The sequence below is a fragment of the Ovis canadensis genome, chromosome 7, assembly GCF_042477335.2.
Source record: "Ovis canadensis isolate MfBH-ARS-UI-01 breed Bighorn chromosome 7, ARS-UI_OviCan_v2, whole genome shotgun sequence".
Lineage (NCBI taxonomy): Eukaryota > Metazoa > Chordata > Mammalia > Artiodactyla > Bovidae > Ovis > Ovis canadensis.
This window is the reverse complement of record NC_091251.1, coordinates 14894418-14910283: the sequence shown is the minus strand read 5'-3', so window position 1 is coordinate 14910283 and position 15866 is coordinate 14894418. Positions and strand designations below refer to the sequence as shown.

Here is a 15866-nt window from a genome sequence, read left to right as displayed (position 1 = left end):
CATTATTATACTTAATGTTTGTAATCTGCTGATATCACTTAACAGCATATCAGATCTACCTAATCCATTTTAACATCTGCACATGCCACCTAATGGATGTGCTATCATTTAACAAATATGACTACATACAAAGTAATGTCCAGCTTTTTTAAGTCTGTTATTATTGATTTTGTTGCTTGCTATAAAGAATACTGTAGTGAGTATCTATCCTCAAATACTTTTGCAAAGACAAAAATATGCTGAGTCAAAGAGTATATAAATTTAATTTTCATAAAAATGATCAATCAGCCCTTCAAAACAATTTATACTTTTATCAAAAGAGCAAAAGATGCTGTTTTCTCAATACCTATGCAAATGCTGGATTTCATGAATTTTTAAATTTCAGCCAAACTAGTAGTTTAAAAACTATAATTATGTTTACTTTGCATATGTAGTATAAATTTGATGCAAAACTATCACATGAAGTAAAATATTTTTTCTTCTATAAACAACAAAGTGGAAACAAACCTGTGTAGTCTTTCCAGATCCAGTTTCTCCTACAATCAAAACTACTTTATTTTCCTTAATTATTTTAACAATTTCCTCTTGTTTTTCAAACACTGGCAGAGATTGTCTGAAAGAATCAAATTCAGATTCTCCTCTTTTTACTGGAATCTGAGGTATGCCGTTGTTGAGTCGTCCACTTGTCTTGCTCATTTCTCGATTTTCTTTGAAAATGAATCAGAGAATGAAAAAAAAATGTATATCAACAATACAGTTAAAAACATAAGTAATTAATACCTTCTAAGTGTTTCTTCTCTACTCAGTCAACATAAAATTAACAAACAATACCTCAGCTGCTTTACTCCTACACAATATTCTTAGAACATTTTACACATTTTGATATCAATTAGAAGGCAAATTTCTCAGAAGTATTCCTAGTGTATAATGTTTTAAAATGAACAAAAATCATTAAAAATAAAATCCAATTTTGATATCCTAAAATGATTCTCAAACTTGTTTCTATCAATTAGAACAAAATTTTAGAGTAGGAAACAATATACATTATACTTGTAAGGTCTATTACATGCAGTATGAAAACATGTATGAAAAAGAAAATACCCTTCTTGAAGTTAGCATAAGATTATATGATCAAACAGAATAACGTGTAAATTTAAGGCCTTAATGTTTAACAAATCTCCTCATTGTGCATTTTAGCCAACATCTATATTTAAGCAGATAGTAATAAAAAAGGCATGATGTGTTTTATATTCTTCACATAAAATATTTTTGTGTGAATGTATTTTTATTAATAAAACTCCTTGATAGCTAGGATCGTGCATTTTCTACATTCTGCAAACCTACTTCACAAATAGAAACTCTGTCACTAGAGATAATAAAAGAAATAAACTTTGGAAAATTATTTTTCCAAACAGTAAAATTACAACTTCACTTTATAACCTAAATATATATATTTATCTACCTCTGAGCAAGGTAATATACTGAAGACTCTGTCCTATCTCTTCCCCAAGGTAATATACTGAAGACTCTGTCCTATCTCTTCCCAGAAGCTGAAGCCCTAATTCAAAATTCCACTCATAGTGTATCACGGCAGCATAATATATAATAGTAAAGTCCAGAATTTGGAGTCAAACCCCAGCTCTGCAGTTTACTAGCTGATTGAGAGGCCTTGAACAAATTATTAAACTTCTCTCTCTGAGCCCAGTTTCTTCACGTGTGAAATAGAGAAAATTCTTACCTTGGAAGGGTGGCCATGAGGCTCTATATCAAGTTTACTATACTGTCCAGCACACAATAAGTGCTCAATAAACGGTTAGCTATTACTGTAACATGCAAAAAAAGAAAAAAAACAAAAACCCTGTCTAACTTAATGACATGTCTTAACACTGCATTTCATTACAAAATTTTTACAAATTCTAATCATTTCAAACAAACTTATTCACAATGAGAAATCTTAATGTTGTTTTAAAATGTTAAAAAAATTTTAATGTTAAGTGGAAAAAGAATAGTCATTCAATAAAAGGATAAACAAGGAATCTCGCCAGAAAATACATACCAGCTTCAACAGCAAACACATTTCCTCTTTCTGTTTTAGGCAGAAGTTCAGTACGCTCTTTATTGGTGACAGGAAATCTCTGAATTAGGCTCCTAACAGCATGTTTTGTATTATGAGTCAAATTACAGGTCATCATTGCATGAGCTGTTTCTGATCCATCTTTCTTCTTCACAGTTAGGTATCTATTTGCTCCCTTTCTGAATATTAATAAAAATCATTTATTTACTATATAAGTCAATTTGTTCACATATGATGTACGGCTACTTAGAAAACATGTCTCAAGCAAAACATTGAAAAAGATCAAAATGCTTTGAGATAAGATGCTGAAAATCTCCAAAAATTTCAGTAAAAGGAATTGAGTGCCAAAGAGGCCACAAGACCATTTTCAATTAAAATTTCAAAATGCTTCAAATCCAATTTTAATCAGCAAAAAAATGCTTACTTACCCTTAAAGTTTATCTTAGCAGGCTTCATGGTGGATGAAACATCACCAACTAATACATGCTGGGAAATACACAGAGGGAAAAAATCAATTTGAACAACAGAACTAAAAATGATAATGAAATGCCATGGTGGTCCAGTTATGACAGTGATCCAGACTAATATATCCCACTGAGCGTTTTCCCAGTATGCTGGTAATGTCACACTCCCATGAAAAACCTGTTAAGAAAGACAAGTTTAATGGCTGAACAAAAAAAATCAGCATTATTGATAAACATTTTCAGATGTATACTGGAAAAAATAAATAAAAAGAAATCTTTCAAAGTTTCTGGCGCCAGCTTTTGATTATAAGGTAATGATGATTTATAACTGTTCTCAAGTTACTAGATTCTTCAACGAGTCGTAATTATATTTTTGATGACTTCTGTAGCTTCAAGAGTACTAAGTATAATGTCACACACAAAGAAAGTTCTCAGATGTATCTTGAAGGATTTAATAATACATGTCTATAATCTAGTACAATGTAGTATTGGTAAAGAGCTCAGGCTCTGAAAGCGCATAGACTTGGATTTGAATCCTTCCTCTACCACTTACTAGCTGTGGGACCACAAGCAAATTATGTAATAGCTCTGAGCCTAAGATGATGATGATGATGATTATACCTGCCTCAAAGAACTATTAACATGATTAAAAAAGATAGTGCATAAAGGGCAGTATCTGTTACTATGTACATACTAAATATAGTAAATGAAAGCAATTATTATAGTCAGGAAAAAATATCATTTCTTACACCAAAAAAGTTAACCAAAACTTTATAATAAAATTTTTACAATTTGTTAATGCCACTATCACCTTACAAAAATGAGCAACAAAGCCACAATGAAAAGTACATGTATAATTTTTCTAATTCTCACTAGATTTAAAATTTTTTCAACAATACCTTCATTATAAAATGACATGAAACCAAAGATTAACCTATAGTTTTAGCTATCTAAGTCTTCTAAGTCTTGGTCTTCAATTTACCAAGATTTTTAATTTCTGAAAATTCCTCAATGAATCATAACTTTTCTATGCCATCATCTACTCCTGAACAAGTGCTTGAAGGTGAAGGTGAAGTTGCTCAGTCGTGTCCGACTCTTTGCGACCCCGTGGACTGTAACCTACTGGGCTTCTCCATCTATGGGATTCTCCAGGCAAGAATACTGGAGTGGATTGCCATTTCCTTCTCCAGGGGATCTTCCCAACCCAGGGATCAAACCCAGGTCTCCTGCACTGGAGGCAGATGCTTTAACCTCTGAGCCACCAGGGAAGCCCACACAAGTGCTTAGTGATGCTTAAATGATGACATAAAGATGAACTTATTAAAATTTAATCTTATCTAGAAATTTTAGTCAATTCCATGGTAAATCAGAATTATTGGGATGGGGGAGCCTGGTGGGCTGCCATCTGTGGGGTCACACAGAGTTGGACACGACTGAGGCAACTTAGCAGCAGTAGCAGCAGCAGAGATGTTCTCCATAGTAGGTTCTTTTCCCATCAGTCACTCATTCCCCTTCTCTCCCATTTACTTCATAAAATTTTAACTATAGAAGGCCAGAAGTGTGTTGAAATGAGCACTAGAGCAAGAGTCGGGAGGCCTGTGTTCACCTAGTAATAATCTTCCAAGTAACAATGTGATCAAAAATAAATGAATTTACTTCTGACACAGTAGAACCATTAATTTTAAAATCTCGAATATGTCTATCAGTTCCAAGATGTTTTAATTTTCTCAAAAATCATCTCAGCGAAATTTTCCTAGATTTTACTTTTAATTCTCTTTTATTCAATCACTCATCATATACTTAATACCTACTGTATGCCAGACACTATGCTAGAGGCCAGGATTACAAAGTTGAGAATACACTTTTTCCTCAGTAAACTCACAACTAAATTAATAGGTTAGATTGAAACTTTCCTAACATAGATTGCCTAATAATCATACAGAATTAATGTATAAGCTTCCCTGCTGGCTCAGTGATAAAGAGGAGATGCAGGAGATGCCACTCTGATCCCTGGGTCAGAAAGATCCCCTGGAGAAGAAAATGACAACCTACTCCAACATTCTTGCCTTGAAAATACCATGGACAGAGGAGCCAGGTGGGCCTCAGTCCATAGGGTTGCAAAAGACAACAAAACAATGTATAAAAATAACTCATACTAAGCAGTGGGAGTACTTAGCCACTACCATTTAAAATTTACTAAATTCAGTTTGAACAGATGGTGGACAGAAAGATAATACCAACTTGCTAGTTTTTATGTTTTAGTAAAAAATTCTACTTGTCAATATTAGTGCTGTTCCTATACCATTCAACACCACAGTGGCACTGATATATAATTCAAAAATTAGTGAAATTTTGGCAATATATTCACTTTGTTATTGTGCAGATGAAAACATTCTATACAGCAGCTGTCCTAGGTAAATTAATACAACGAAATCTCACCATGACTTCATTTCAATGTAACACACTACCATGAGAATCTAGTAGTCCCTTTACAAAGCAAAATTAACTAGAAACTACCTGCAAAATGTGGAAAAGATGCTAGATAAGTGAAGTTCACAAGAAGTTTTAAAAATATAGTAACATGCAAGCCACATATGTCATACTTAAGTATAAATGAACTGAAAGTACAGGTAAGAACATTCTAACTTCTAACTTTCAAAGGGAAAAGTAATCATACATTATAATGAAGTTCTGATATTTCAATAGCTTCTTCCTTTTAAAGAAATGATAAAACTAATTATATCAAATGATGATATAACTAATCAATTACATATAACTAATGCAATTTTAATATTAATAAATTGTGGTGACCCAAGGATGAAAGAGCATATAAAACCAAGGAGGGCCTTGGAATGTAGGAACAGAAAAACCAGACGCTTATTATCCTTCCCTCCCGCACCCATGTTGTAACTATTAACGAATTTCAGGTCCTCCTGAGCAGTATAACCTGTCTCCCCTTCTACCCCACAGGGAGAAGGTATTTGCCTTATTCTTCCCCCACTCAGTATACGGGCCTCATCCAATCAGCTAATGACTTGCAAGACCCCTATTCTGCTCCTTGTGCCCTGGCTATAAAAATAGACCACGGACCTGTTCAATGTCCATTCTCTCTTGGGCCAGCCCACTGTTCTAACAGCATCCCCCACTCTAATAAACTTTATTTCCCTCTCATTCTGTCTCACGTCTAGAAATTCTTTTCCAACCCAGGCATGGACCATGACATAAATGTTGCATTTACACAGTATGTTACTGAATAATTTACCTCAAATACAACCAGACAGCTATTCCCCACTTTACAAACCCGAGAACAGTTTAAAAATCTGCTGAAGAGCCAAATCTGAAATCACTACTTAAAAGTTCTCAGCCACCAAGGAATTAATGTCTTTATACAAAGATTCAAAGTCTTCCCTCATAGCTCAGTTGGTAAAGAACCCACCTGCAATGCAGGAGACCTTGGTTCAATTCCCGGGTTAGGATGATCCCCTGGAGAAGGGATAGGCTACCCACTCCAGTAGTCTGGCCTGGAGAATTTCATGGACTGTGTAGTCCATAGGGTCGCAAAGAGTCGGGCACGACAGTGATTTTCACTTCACTTCACAAAGATAATACACATTTGTTTAATGTCTAGCAAATACCTGATTTCATTTCCCTTTAATCTGTACTTCCACCAGGCAGAGAGAGGGGCTTCCCCAATGGCTCAGCAGGTAAAGAATCCACCTGCAGTGCAGGAGACACAGGAGATGCCAGTTCAATCCCTACGTCAGGAAGACCCCCTGGAGTAGGAAATGGCAACCCACTCCAGGATTCTTGCCTGGAAAGTCCCATGGACAGAGGAGCCTGGTGGGCTACAGTCCAACGGGTGACAAAGAGTCAGACACTACTGAGCAACTAAGCACAGGCAGACAGATGCAAAGACCTAACTCCAAACGATTTTATCTTCAATACTGCAATATAAATATACAAATTTATTGAAGTTCACACCACACAAATCTATGCTTTTTTATGATTAGCTCAGAAATAATAAACCAAGTTAATTTTGTCACTAAACACAATTATTTCCATGTCATGCTCACTATGTTCGTGACCATTTCTTTTTCTTTTTGTGACTTAATGGACTATAAACAACTTAGAAATGAGCATTATCTAATATTTCTCTCTTAACTACTCATAGTTCCTAAAACGTTGCTATGAATTCACTACAAACAACAAAAACTGATTAGCTAAACACTAACTATGTTTGATTGTTGGCTCTTCCGCTTGCTAGCTGTGTGAACTTGGGAAAACTTATATCTCCAAGCTTGACTTGCCTCATCTGTTATATAGGAACCAGGTATTAAAAAAGTAGAGCCTACCATACAAGAATGTTGTAAGGATCAAATGATAATTTACTTAAAGCACCTAGCACAATGCCTGTCTCACAAGAGCACTTAATAAATGTTAGCTACTGTTACTATTATTTCTGTACATCACAGGGTTTTAATGGATTTCCAAAACTCCACTAGCAGGGTTGCTCACTTTTAACCCAACTTTCCTATTTTAGCTAGGGGGAGAGAGGGGGAGTGCAGCATTCAGTCTTTTAGGGCAGAAGGTAAGGGAGGCAATAACCCAAATCTGAAAGGGAGGTCTTGCTGTCGGGTACGGCGTCCTGGTCAGGGTGAGGAAAATACCTGCACGCATGCCTGCATGTGTGCGTGCTCAGTCGTTAAACCATGTTGGACTATTGTGACTCCACGTCCCACCAGGCTCCACTGTCGAAGGGATTTCTCAGGCAAGAATACTGGAGTGGGTTGTCATTTCCTCCTCCAGGGGGTCTTCCCAAGCCAGGGATCAAAACAGCGTCTCCTGTATATCCTGCATTGGCAGGCAGATTCTTTACCACTGAGCCATCTGGGAAGCCCAAGTGAAATACTTGGATACCTGCTTAAGCAGCACCTTCAGCAATCACAAAATTAAAAACCTGTACTTGGAACACCTGTTTTCATATACTTTATATCTATTCTCTCTACAAGTTTTTAAAGAGTTCACTTTGTAAGTTTCATTTTGTCTAACCTGGACTAAGACGAATAGGAAACAATTTTGTTTTATTCATGAACAAATTAAAGACTCAGAAAAGTGTGCTCTTAGAACCAAAACATAGTGATACCAGTTCAGGAAAAATGAAACAAATTATAAGGAGGTAAAATCTGGGGTATGGGAATACTTGACTGGAATTTCTAAGAAAATATAAGGATATAGTAAAGAACACAAAACAAGTGCTATTCTAACAAGAGTATTTTCACCAAAAGGTGAACAGTTATCTAAAAAAAAAACAAAATCAATTCAAAGTAAATTCAACTCTCTAAAAGGAGATAAAAAACAAAATCCAACACACATAGCTTCATTTCAAAAGAAAGGATATTAAAAAAAAAAGTGATCAGGAAAACAACTGTAAATTATCACACAGGAATTCTGCAATCTGTTTTTAAAACTCAAGTAAGAAGCTCAAAATAAACTGCAGGATCACAGAATCTCAACTAGCACAAAGAGCTTAACTCTTTCATTTTTTTACATTTAAAAAAAAAAAAACTGGCATTTAAAGTTAAGGGACATGATCAAACTAAAGAATGAAGCACTGAGAGGCTGGGAGTAGAATCCAGGTTTCTTGCCCTTTTCTCCATACCTCTCTAATAGGTATAATGGAACCATAATACCAGGCACAAAAGAAAAAAAAAAAGAAAAAGACTAATTTGCTAAATTAACAAAGTTAATTCTAGGAGATTAAAAAAAAAAGATCTTTACTCAGGAGTGAACATAAGTTCCATTTCATTTAATCATTTCTAATCATCAGCTTTGTGGCTTGGTATGAAAGAAAACAATGAGCATGTGTTCTAAAGCATTCCATTATAGCACAGTGGCTTTGAAAGAGTTAAGTTCTGTTAATAATTGTATTTACTATTTTAAGGCTATCCATTCTTCAAGGAAAAAAAAGAGCTTTGGTTTCTATAAAAAAAGAAAATTTCTTTCTGATGCAATCAACTTCAACTTTTAAACCATTTTGCTAACATCTTAAAATTGATCTTCTCTCACCCTCTCCCAACCAGGGAAAACAAAAACAGGTGGATAGGAAGAAAAGCAAAGAGTTGAGTTTGGTACAAACATAAATCAGATCTTCTATATACAATATAATTAAGGATGTGAATCTAAAACGGTTTAACTATTTAGTCAAAAACATTTCTCTTTTTCAATAAAGTTTTTTTAATTAAGAAAAGTTATCAGCTTACCCTTTACTTTTAGAAACCAAACCAAGAGACTGACTCAACCGATGAATAAAGGCTCTTTCTGTACTGGTCAAAGAAGAAGGAAATTCCATTTCTACATGGGAAAAAAAAAAACACACACACACACAAAGCATCATTTGCTAATAGGCAAATTTCTTTCAAAGTATTTCAGCACACATATATTCATAAAATTTTTAAAAAATCATATAAGCACATTTACCATATTTTATGTGAAAAGTAGATACAGGCATACCTCAGTGAGATTGTGGGTTTGGTAACAGACTCTTGCAATAAAACAAATATAATAAAAAATAATAAAGCAAGTCATACAAAATTTTTCAGTTTCCAGGGCCTATGCTGGTTTGTTCCTGGGCCTATTTGTGGTTACACTACACTGTAGTCTATTAAATGTGCAATAGCATTATGTATTTAAAAACAATGTATGCACAGTAATTTAAAAATACTTTATTGATAAAATATGCTAACCATCACCTGACAACAGAGAATTGCCACAAACCTTCAACTGTTTAAAAAAGAAAAAACTATTTTAAAAATCTGCAAAGTAAAATAAAGTGTAATCATCAGCTATATCTGTACTAATTAATCACTTAATGTCTACCAGAATTCTGTTATCAGTAACACTTAAACCTAAATATGATAAAGGACTCTGATGTTCACCAAAGATTACTACTCTTACTTATGCTGAAATCTTGAGCTCCTATAAAAACTGACGAAGTTTACTATCTTAACTTCTTGTTTAATTAACAAAATGCTTATTTCCTTCAGTGAGGAGGTATGCTCAAGAATTATGAACGCTCAGCATCAGATTCCACTGTCTTTGCCTTCAAAACTGCACAGAATTAATATTTTACTGTCTCAGATAGTAAAATGTGGATATGTTGCGTATTTCTGGGGCTTCATATCTGTTTCTTCTTCCTTTTAAGACGCTTTTAATTAAGCTTCCAGAGTAAGGGGCCCTTGCATTTAGACCCGCAAATCAGAATGAGCACTTAATATATACTGTACTGATCACAGGTCGACTGCTGGTTCTGCACCGTGTGACTCAAGTCGCTTTCTAACCTTAAGAGGTATGGAAGATGCTTTGTCTACCAGGAATTTAACTTCTTTTTTGTTTTAACTGTTCAATAGAGTGATGCTTCCAGGATTTAAGCAAAAGACTACATGTTGCCACTTCATTTATCTGTACAGTTTCCTTCCGCTCCTCTACTTCCTTAACTCAAACTAAACCTACCTCGATTTAGAAAAAAGAAAAAAAAAAAGCAGGGGCTCAATGGCACCCCACTCCAGTACTCTTGCCTGCAAAGTCCCATGGACGGAGGAGCCTGGTAGGCTGCAGTCCATGAGGTCGCTAAGAGTCGGACACGACTGAGCGACTTCACTTTCCCTTTTCACTTTCATGCATTGGAGAAGGAAATGGCAACCCACTCCAGTGTTCTTGCCTAGAGAATCCCAGGGACGGGGGAGCCTGGTGGGCTGCCGTCTATGGGGTCGCACAGAGTCGGACACGACTGAAGCGACTTAGCAGCAGCAGCAAACAATACCTAAAAGTTGTGGCAAAGCTACCGGAAGGCCTCTCCCTAGGGAAAGAAATGCCTCCTGCTACGGAGCAACCTGATTTTTTCGCTTTCGGACGCCACGAAGGGTCCCGACACTTGGCTAACCCGCAGGACTCTGCGGCCCCTCACATCCCGGGAGAGCGCGACCACGCCGGCCTCCGCCCCCCGCCCTCCTCGCCCGGGCCGGGCCGCCTTCCCTCCCACGCGTGAGGCAGCCCCTGCCCACCGAGGGGCCGGGCTTCCGGGAGGTGGGGCAGCCGGCGGGGTCCCTGTCAGGAGCCTCACCTCTCTGGTCCCCATAGCGGAAGCGCTCCAGAGCGATATTGACTGCGATCTTCACCTCCTCGTCTATACGAATGTCCTTCAGCCCCTTGGCCCGGCCGCCGCCCCCAGGGCAACAGGGCGCGGGGCCGCCCCCGCCCCCACCGGGAGCCGGCGGCCGCGGGGAGACGCTGCTCGGCCTCGACATGGCCCTGAGAAGACGGTCTCCCCGCGATAGAGCCGCCAGGCCTGCCGGCTGACAGCCAACGATAGTCAGACTGGGCCTCTCGGGCCCTTGCCGGGGCCGGACGGCCTCACAGGCGGCCCGCACTGCGCAGGGCGCACCGGAAAGCCCTCGGTCTCCACAACAGCCGGCGAGGTGCCGGCGCCAGTGCAACTCCAGCCCGGCAGACAGCGCGGCCGTGATGACGTCACCGGAGCCGGCGCCCGTGACCTCAGCGCGCAGGCCGCCCCGGCCTGGGGGCGCTCCGCCCCAGGCTCCAGCTCGACGGCTGTGTTTCTCCCGGTGGTCTCCGGTCTGCAGCTACACCCTCACCGAGGGGCTCTTATTGGATCGCTGCGTGGTTAAATCCTTTTCAATAAGCATGTGTGGGCTCCTACTCTGTGTCCTAGATACACTTTGGGAAACCAGACAGAAGGAATTCCTGCCCTCAAGGAGTTTGTGTTCTTTTGGGGGTAGTGTTGCCAGATTTAGTAAATAAAAATACAAGATGCCCCGTTTATTTGAATGTCAGATAAAGAACAAAATTTTAGTATAGGGCTTTCCTATGCAATATTTGGGAGCACACAGACTAAAGAATTCCCTGGGCTTCCCTAGTGGCTCAGACAGTAAAGAATCGACCTGGGAGGCAGGGGGTTTGATTTCTGGCTTGGGAAGATACCCTGGGGAAGGGAATGACTACCCACTCCCGTATTCTTGCCTGTAGAATTCCGAGGACAAAGGAGCCTGGCCAGCTACAGTCTTAAGTTGGACACAACTGAGAACACAAGAATACTAGGAGTAAAGAATTACTCAGTATCTGAAATGCGAATTCAACTGAGTGGCCTTATTTGGCAACCCTAGATGGGAAAAACAGGCGATAACCAAAAAAAAAATGATTAAATCATAATTGTAAGTGCTATGTGAGGTAATGGAATAGGAAGATGGAACCTTTAGTTTGCGAAGTCAAGGAAGATTATGAGAATGTCCGTTTGCATTTATACAGTTACACTAACACAAACCTAAACCTAGCCACACTGCTTCCACTCTGGTTTTCCTATTATCCATTCTCCAGAAAGCAACTAGAATGATCTTTTTAAAAACACATTAAAAAGATCTTGGTTCTCAGTATCTTTGAGTTCCTTATCCACTGTTTCAACAAAACACTAAACCAAATTTTTTTTTCAATTCAGAAAGTTCCAAAGAGCAAAACTTGAATTTACTAGGCATTGCAACTATGTACACAGTATTTATATCCTATTAGGTATTATATGTGATTTACAGATGATTCTAAGTATATAACAGGATGTCTATAGGTTATATGCAAATAGTACTATTATTTTAAGGGCTTCCCTGATAGCTCAAGTTGGTAAAGAATCTTCCTGCTATGCAGGAGACCCTGGTTTGATTCCTGGGTCCAAAACATCCCTTGAAGAAGGGAAAGGCTACCCACTCCAGTATTCTGACCTGGAGAATTCCAGGACTGTATAGTTCATGGGGTCACAAAGAGTCAGACACGACTGAGCAACTTTCACTCAGTGCCATTTTATATGAGGGACTTGGATTTTTGTATCCTCAAAGGGGTCCTGGAACCAACTGCCTGCAGACAGAGAGACAACTCTACAAGCCAAGTAGGATAACATCCCTACACAAAGCACTCTTATCAGTCCCCACTGCAACTCTAAAATACCCTCATTTCCTTACTAAGACCCTTAAGGCTGCATGATCTGGCATCTGTCTACCTCCATAAGGCTCATCTGTGACCATTCTCATCCTCACAGTGCTCAAATGCACTGATTCATTCCTGTCCCTTGAACATATCAAGCTCATTATTATCAGGGAAACTTTCCACTTGAACAGTTTCCTCCTGCACATGACAGTCTCCCTCCCAATACTTCATATGAATGCCTCTTTCTCATCATTAAAGCCATCATCATTATCCCTTACCTAGATAGGCTCTCCCGCAGTAATCCATTATCATTTACTATTGTTTGAAATTACTTTATTTATATATTTATTAGTTGCTCTTCCCACACAACATAAGCCTTTTAAGACCAGGAACCTTGTTTATCTTCTCTGACAATATTTCATCAGCAGCAAGAACTGTATGGTCATACAATAATTATTTATTGATTTTCCATATTATATAATAGAATCTGTAATTAAGATTTGTCATCTCTATCCTCTAGAAATTTTCTTCATAATTCTTGGAATCCTAATCAATTTGATTGATTAGGCAGGGGTGGGCAGTGGCCTGCTGCAGGGCTGGGGGGACTGAGTGTAGCAGGGCCTGCATGGGACCTTTTGAAGGAGGAAGCCATTATCTTCATTACCTCCACCATAGTTTGGCCCCAGGTAAATAACAGGGATTTGATTTAGGTCATACCTGAATGGTCTAGCGGCTTTCCCTACTTTCTTCAGTTTGAGTCTGTGGTAATAAGGAGTTCATGATCTGAGCCACAGTCAGCTCCTGGTCATGTTTTTGTTGACTGTATAGAGCTTCTCCATCTTTGGCTGCAAAGAATATAATCAATCTGATTTCAGTGTTGACCATCTGGTGATGTCCATGTGTAGAGTCTTCTCTTGTGTTGTTGGAAGAGGGTGTTTGCTATGACCAGTGTGTTCTCTTGGAAAAACTCTATTAGCCTTTGCCCTGCTTCATTCCACATTCAAATTGCCAACATCTGCTGGATCATGGAAAAGGCACTATGACTCTATGCAGATGACACTACCCTTATGGCAGAAAGTGAAGAGGAACTAAAGAGCCTTCTTGAAGCAGGGTGACAATATACAGCCTTGACGTACTCCTTTTCCTATATGGAACCAGTCTATTGTTCCATGTCCAGTTCTAACTGTTGCTTCCTGACCTGCATACAGATTTCTCAAGAGGCAGGTCAGGTGGTCTGGTATTCCCATCTCTTTCAGAATTTTCCACAGTTTATTGTGATCCACACAGTCAAAGGCTTTGGCATAGTCAAGAAAGCAGAAATAGATGTTTTTCTGGAACTCTCTTGCTTTTTCCATGATCCAGCTGATGTTGGCAATTTGATCTCTGGTTCCTCTGCCTTTTCTAAAACCAGCTTGAACATCAGGGAGTTCACGGTTCACGTATTGCTGAAGCCTGACTTAGAGAATTTTGAGCATTACTTTACTAGCATGTGAGATGAGTACAATTGTGCGGTAGTTTGAGCATTCTTTGGCATTGCCTTTCTTTGGGATTGGAATGAAAACTGACCTTTTCCAGTCCTGTGGCCACTGCTGAGTTTTCCAAATTTGCTGTCATATTGAGTGCAGCACTTTCACAGCATCATCTTTCAGGATTTGAAACAGCTCAACTGAAATTCCATCACTTCCACTAGCTTTGTTCATAGTGATGCTTTCCAAGGCCCACTTGACTTCACATTCCAAGATGTCTGGCTCTAGATTAGTGATCACATCATCATGATTATCTGGGTCATGAAGATCTTTTTTGTACAGTTCTTCCGTGTATTCTTGCCACCTCTTCTTAATATCTGCTGCTTCTGTTAGGTCCAGACCTTTCTGTCCTTTATCGAGCCCATCATTGCATGAAATGTTCCCTTGGTATCTCTAATTTTCTTGAAGAGATCTCTAGTCTTTCCCATTCTGTTGTTTCCTCTATTTCTTTGCATTGATCGCTGAAGAAGGCTTTCTTATCTCTTCTTGCTATTCTTTGGAACTCTGCATTCAGATGCTTATATCTCTCCTTTTCTCCTTTGCTTTTCGCCTCTCTTCTTTTCACAGCTATTTGTAAGGCCTTCTGAGACAGCCATTTTGCTTTTTTGCATTTCTTTTCCATGGGGATGGTCTTGATCCCTGTCTCCTGTACAATGTCACGAACCTCATTCCATAGTTCATCAGGCACTCTATCTATCAGATCTAGGCCCTTAAATCTACTTCTGACTTCCACTGTATAATCATAAGGGATTTGATTTAGTTCATACCTGAATGGTCTAGCGGTTTTCCCTACTTTCTTCAATTTGAGTCTGAATTTGGTAATAAGGAGTTCATGATCTGAGCCACAGTCAGCTCCTGGTCTTGTTTTTGTTGACTGTATAGAGCTTCTTCATCTTTGGCTGCAAAGAATATAACCAATCTGATTTTGGTGTTGACCATCTGGTGATGTCCATGTGTAGAGTCTTCTCTTGTGTTGTTGGAAGAGGGTGTTTGCTATGACCAGTGCATTTTCTTGGCAAAACTCTATTAGTCTTTGCCCTGCTTCATTCTGCATTCCAAGGCCAAATTTGCCTGTTACTCCAGGTGTTTCTTGACTTTCTAATTTTGCATTCCAGTCCCCTATAATGAAAAGGACATCTTTTTTGGGTGTTAGTTCTAAAAGGTCTTGTAGGTCTTCATAGACCCGTTCAACTTCAGTTTCTTCAGCGTTACTGGTTGGGGCATAGACTTGGATAACTGTGTTATTGAATGGTTTGCCTTGGAGACGAACAGAGATCATTCTGTCGTTTTTGAGATTGCATCCAAGTACTGCATTTCGGACTCTTTTGTTGACCGTGATGGCTATTCCATTTCTTCTGAGGGATTCTTGCCCGCAGTAGTAAATATAATGGTCATCTGAGTTAAATTCACCCATTCCAGTCCATTTGTGTTCCCTGATTCCTAGAATGTCGATGTTCACCCTTGCCATCTCTTGTTTAACCACTTCCAATTTGCCTTGATTCATGGAACCCTTATAAGAAATGGAGTAGCCATCAGAGTCAACAAGAGTCCGAAATGCAGTACTTGGATGCAATCTCAAAAATGACAGAATGATTGCTGTTCATTTACAAGGCAAACCATTCAGTGTCACACTAAGCCAAGTCTATGACCAGACCAGTAATGCTGAAGAAGCTGAAGTTGAACGGTTCTATGAAGACCTACAAGACCTTCTGTTAGGGGAAGCACACTGATTGAAACCGCCCACCCTGGCCAGGCACCACAGTAACCATTTGCATGAGTTGTTTTATGACAGGAGATCCTGATAAGGAATACAGAATT

General features: G+C 38.8%; 1 protein-coding gene and 1 long non-coding RNA gene across 3 annotated transcripts in view; both read right to left on the bottom strand.

Annotated features, from left to right (window-relative positions):
* The window catches only part of YTHDC2 (YTH N6-methyladenosine RNA binding protein C2), a 72612-nt gene extending 60869 nt beyond the window's left edge, over positions 1 to 11743 (bottom strand). Inside the window, exons 1-4 of one of the 2 annotated variants that reach the window (XM_069595279.1) lie at positions 10658 to 11743; positions 8799 to 8889; positions 2057 to 2253; positions 508 to 707 (exon numbers count right to left, since the gene is read on the bottom strand). In XM_069595279.1, the coding sequence (XP_069451380.1) occupies positions 508 to 707; positions 2057 to 2253; positions 8799 to 8889; positions 10658 to 10841 (672 nt within the window). In that variant the 5' untranslated portion in view covers positions 10842 to 11743. Of the gene's footprint in view, positions 1 to 507; positions 708 to 2056; positions 2254 to 8798; positions 8890 to 10357; positions 10549 to 10657 lie in introns of those variants that run through there. The other variant, XM_069595280.1, reaches the window with a different exon arrangement.
* A 2749-nt stretch (positions 11744 to 14492) lies between these two features.
* Positions 14493 to 15866, bottom strand: part of LOC138443246 (uncharacterized) — a 121388-nt gene continuing 120014 nt past the window's right edge. The window contains exon 4 of the long non-coding RNA XR_011258040.1: positions 14493 to 15167. This is a non-coding gene — a long non-coding RNA (uncharacterized lncRNA). The remainder of the gene's footprint in view (positions 15168 to 15866) is intronic.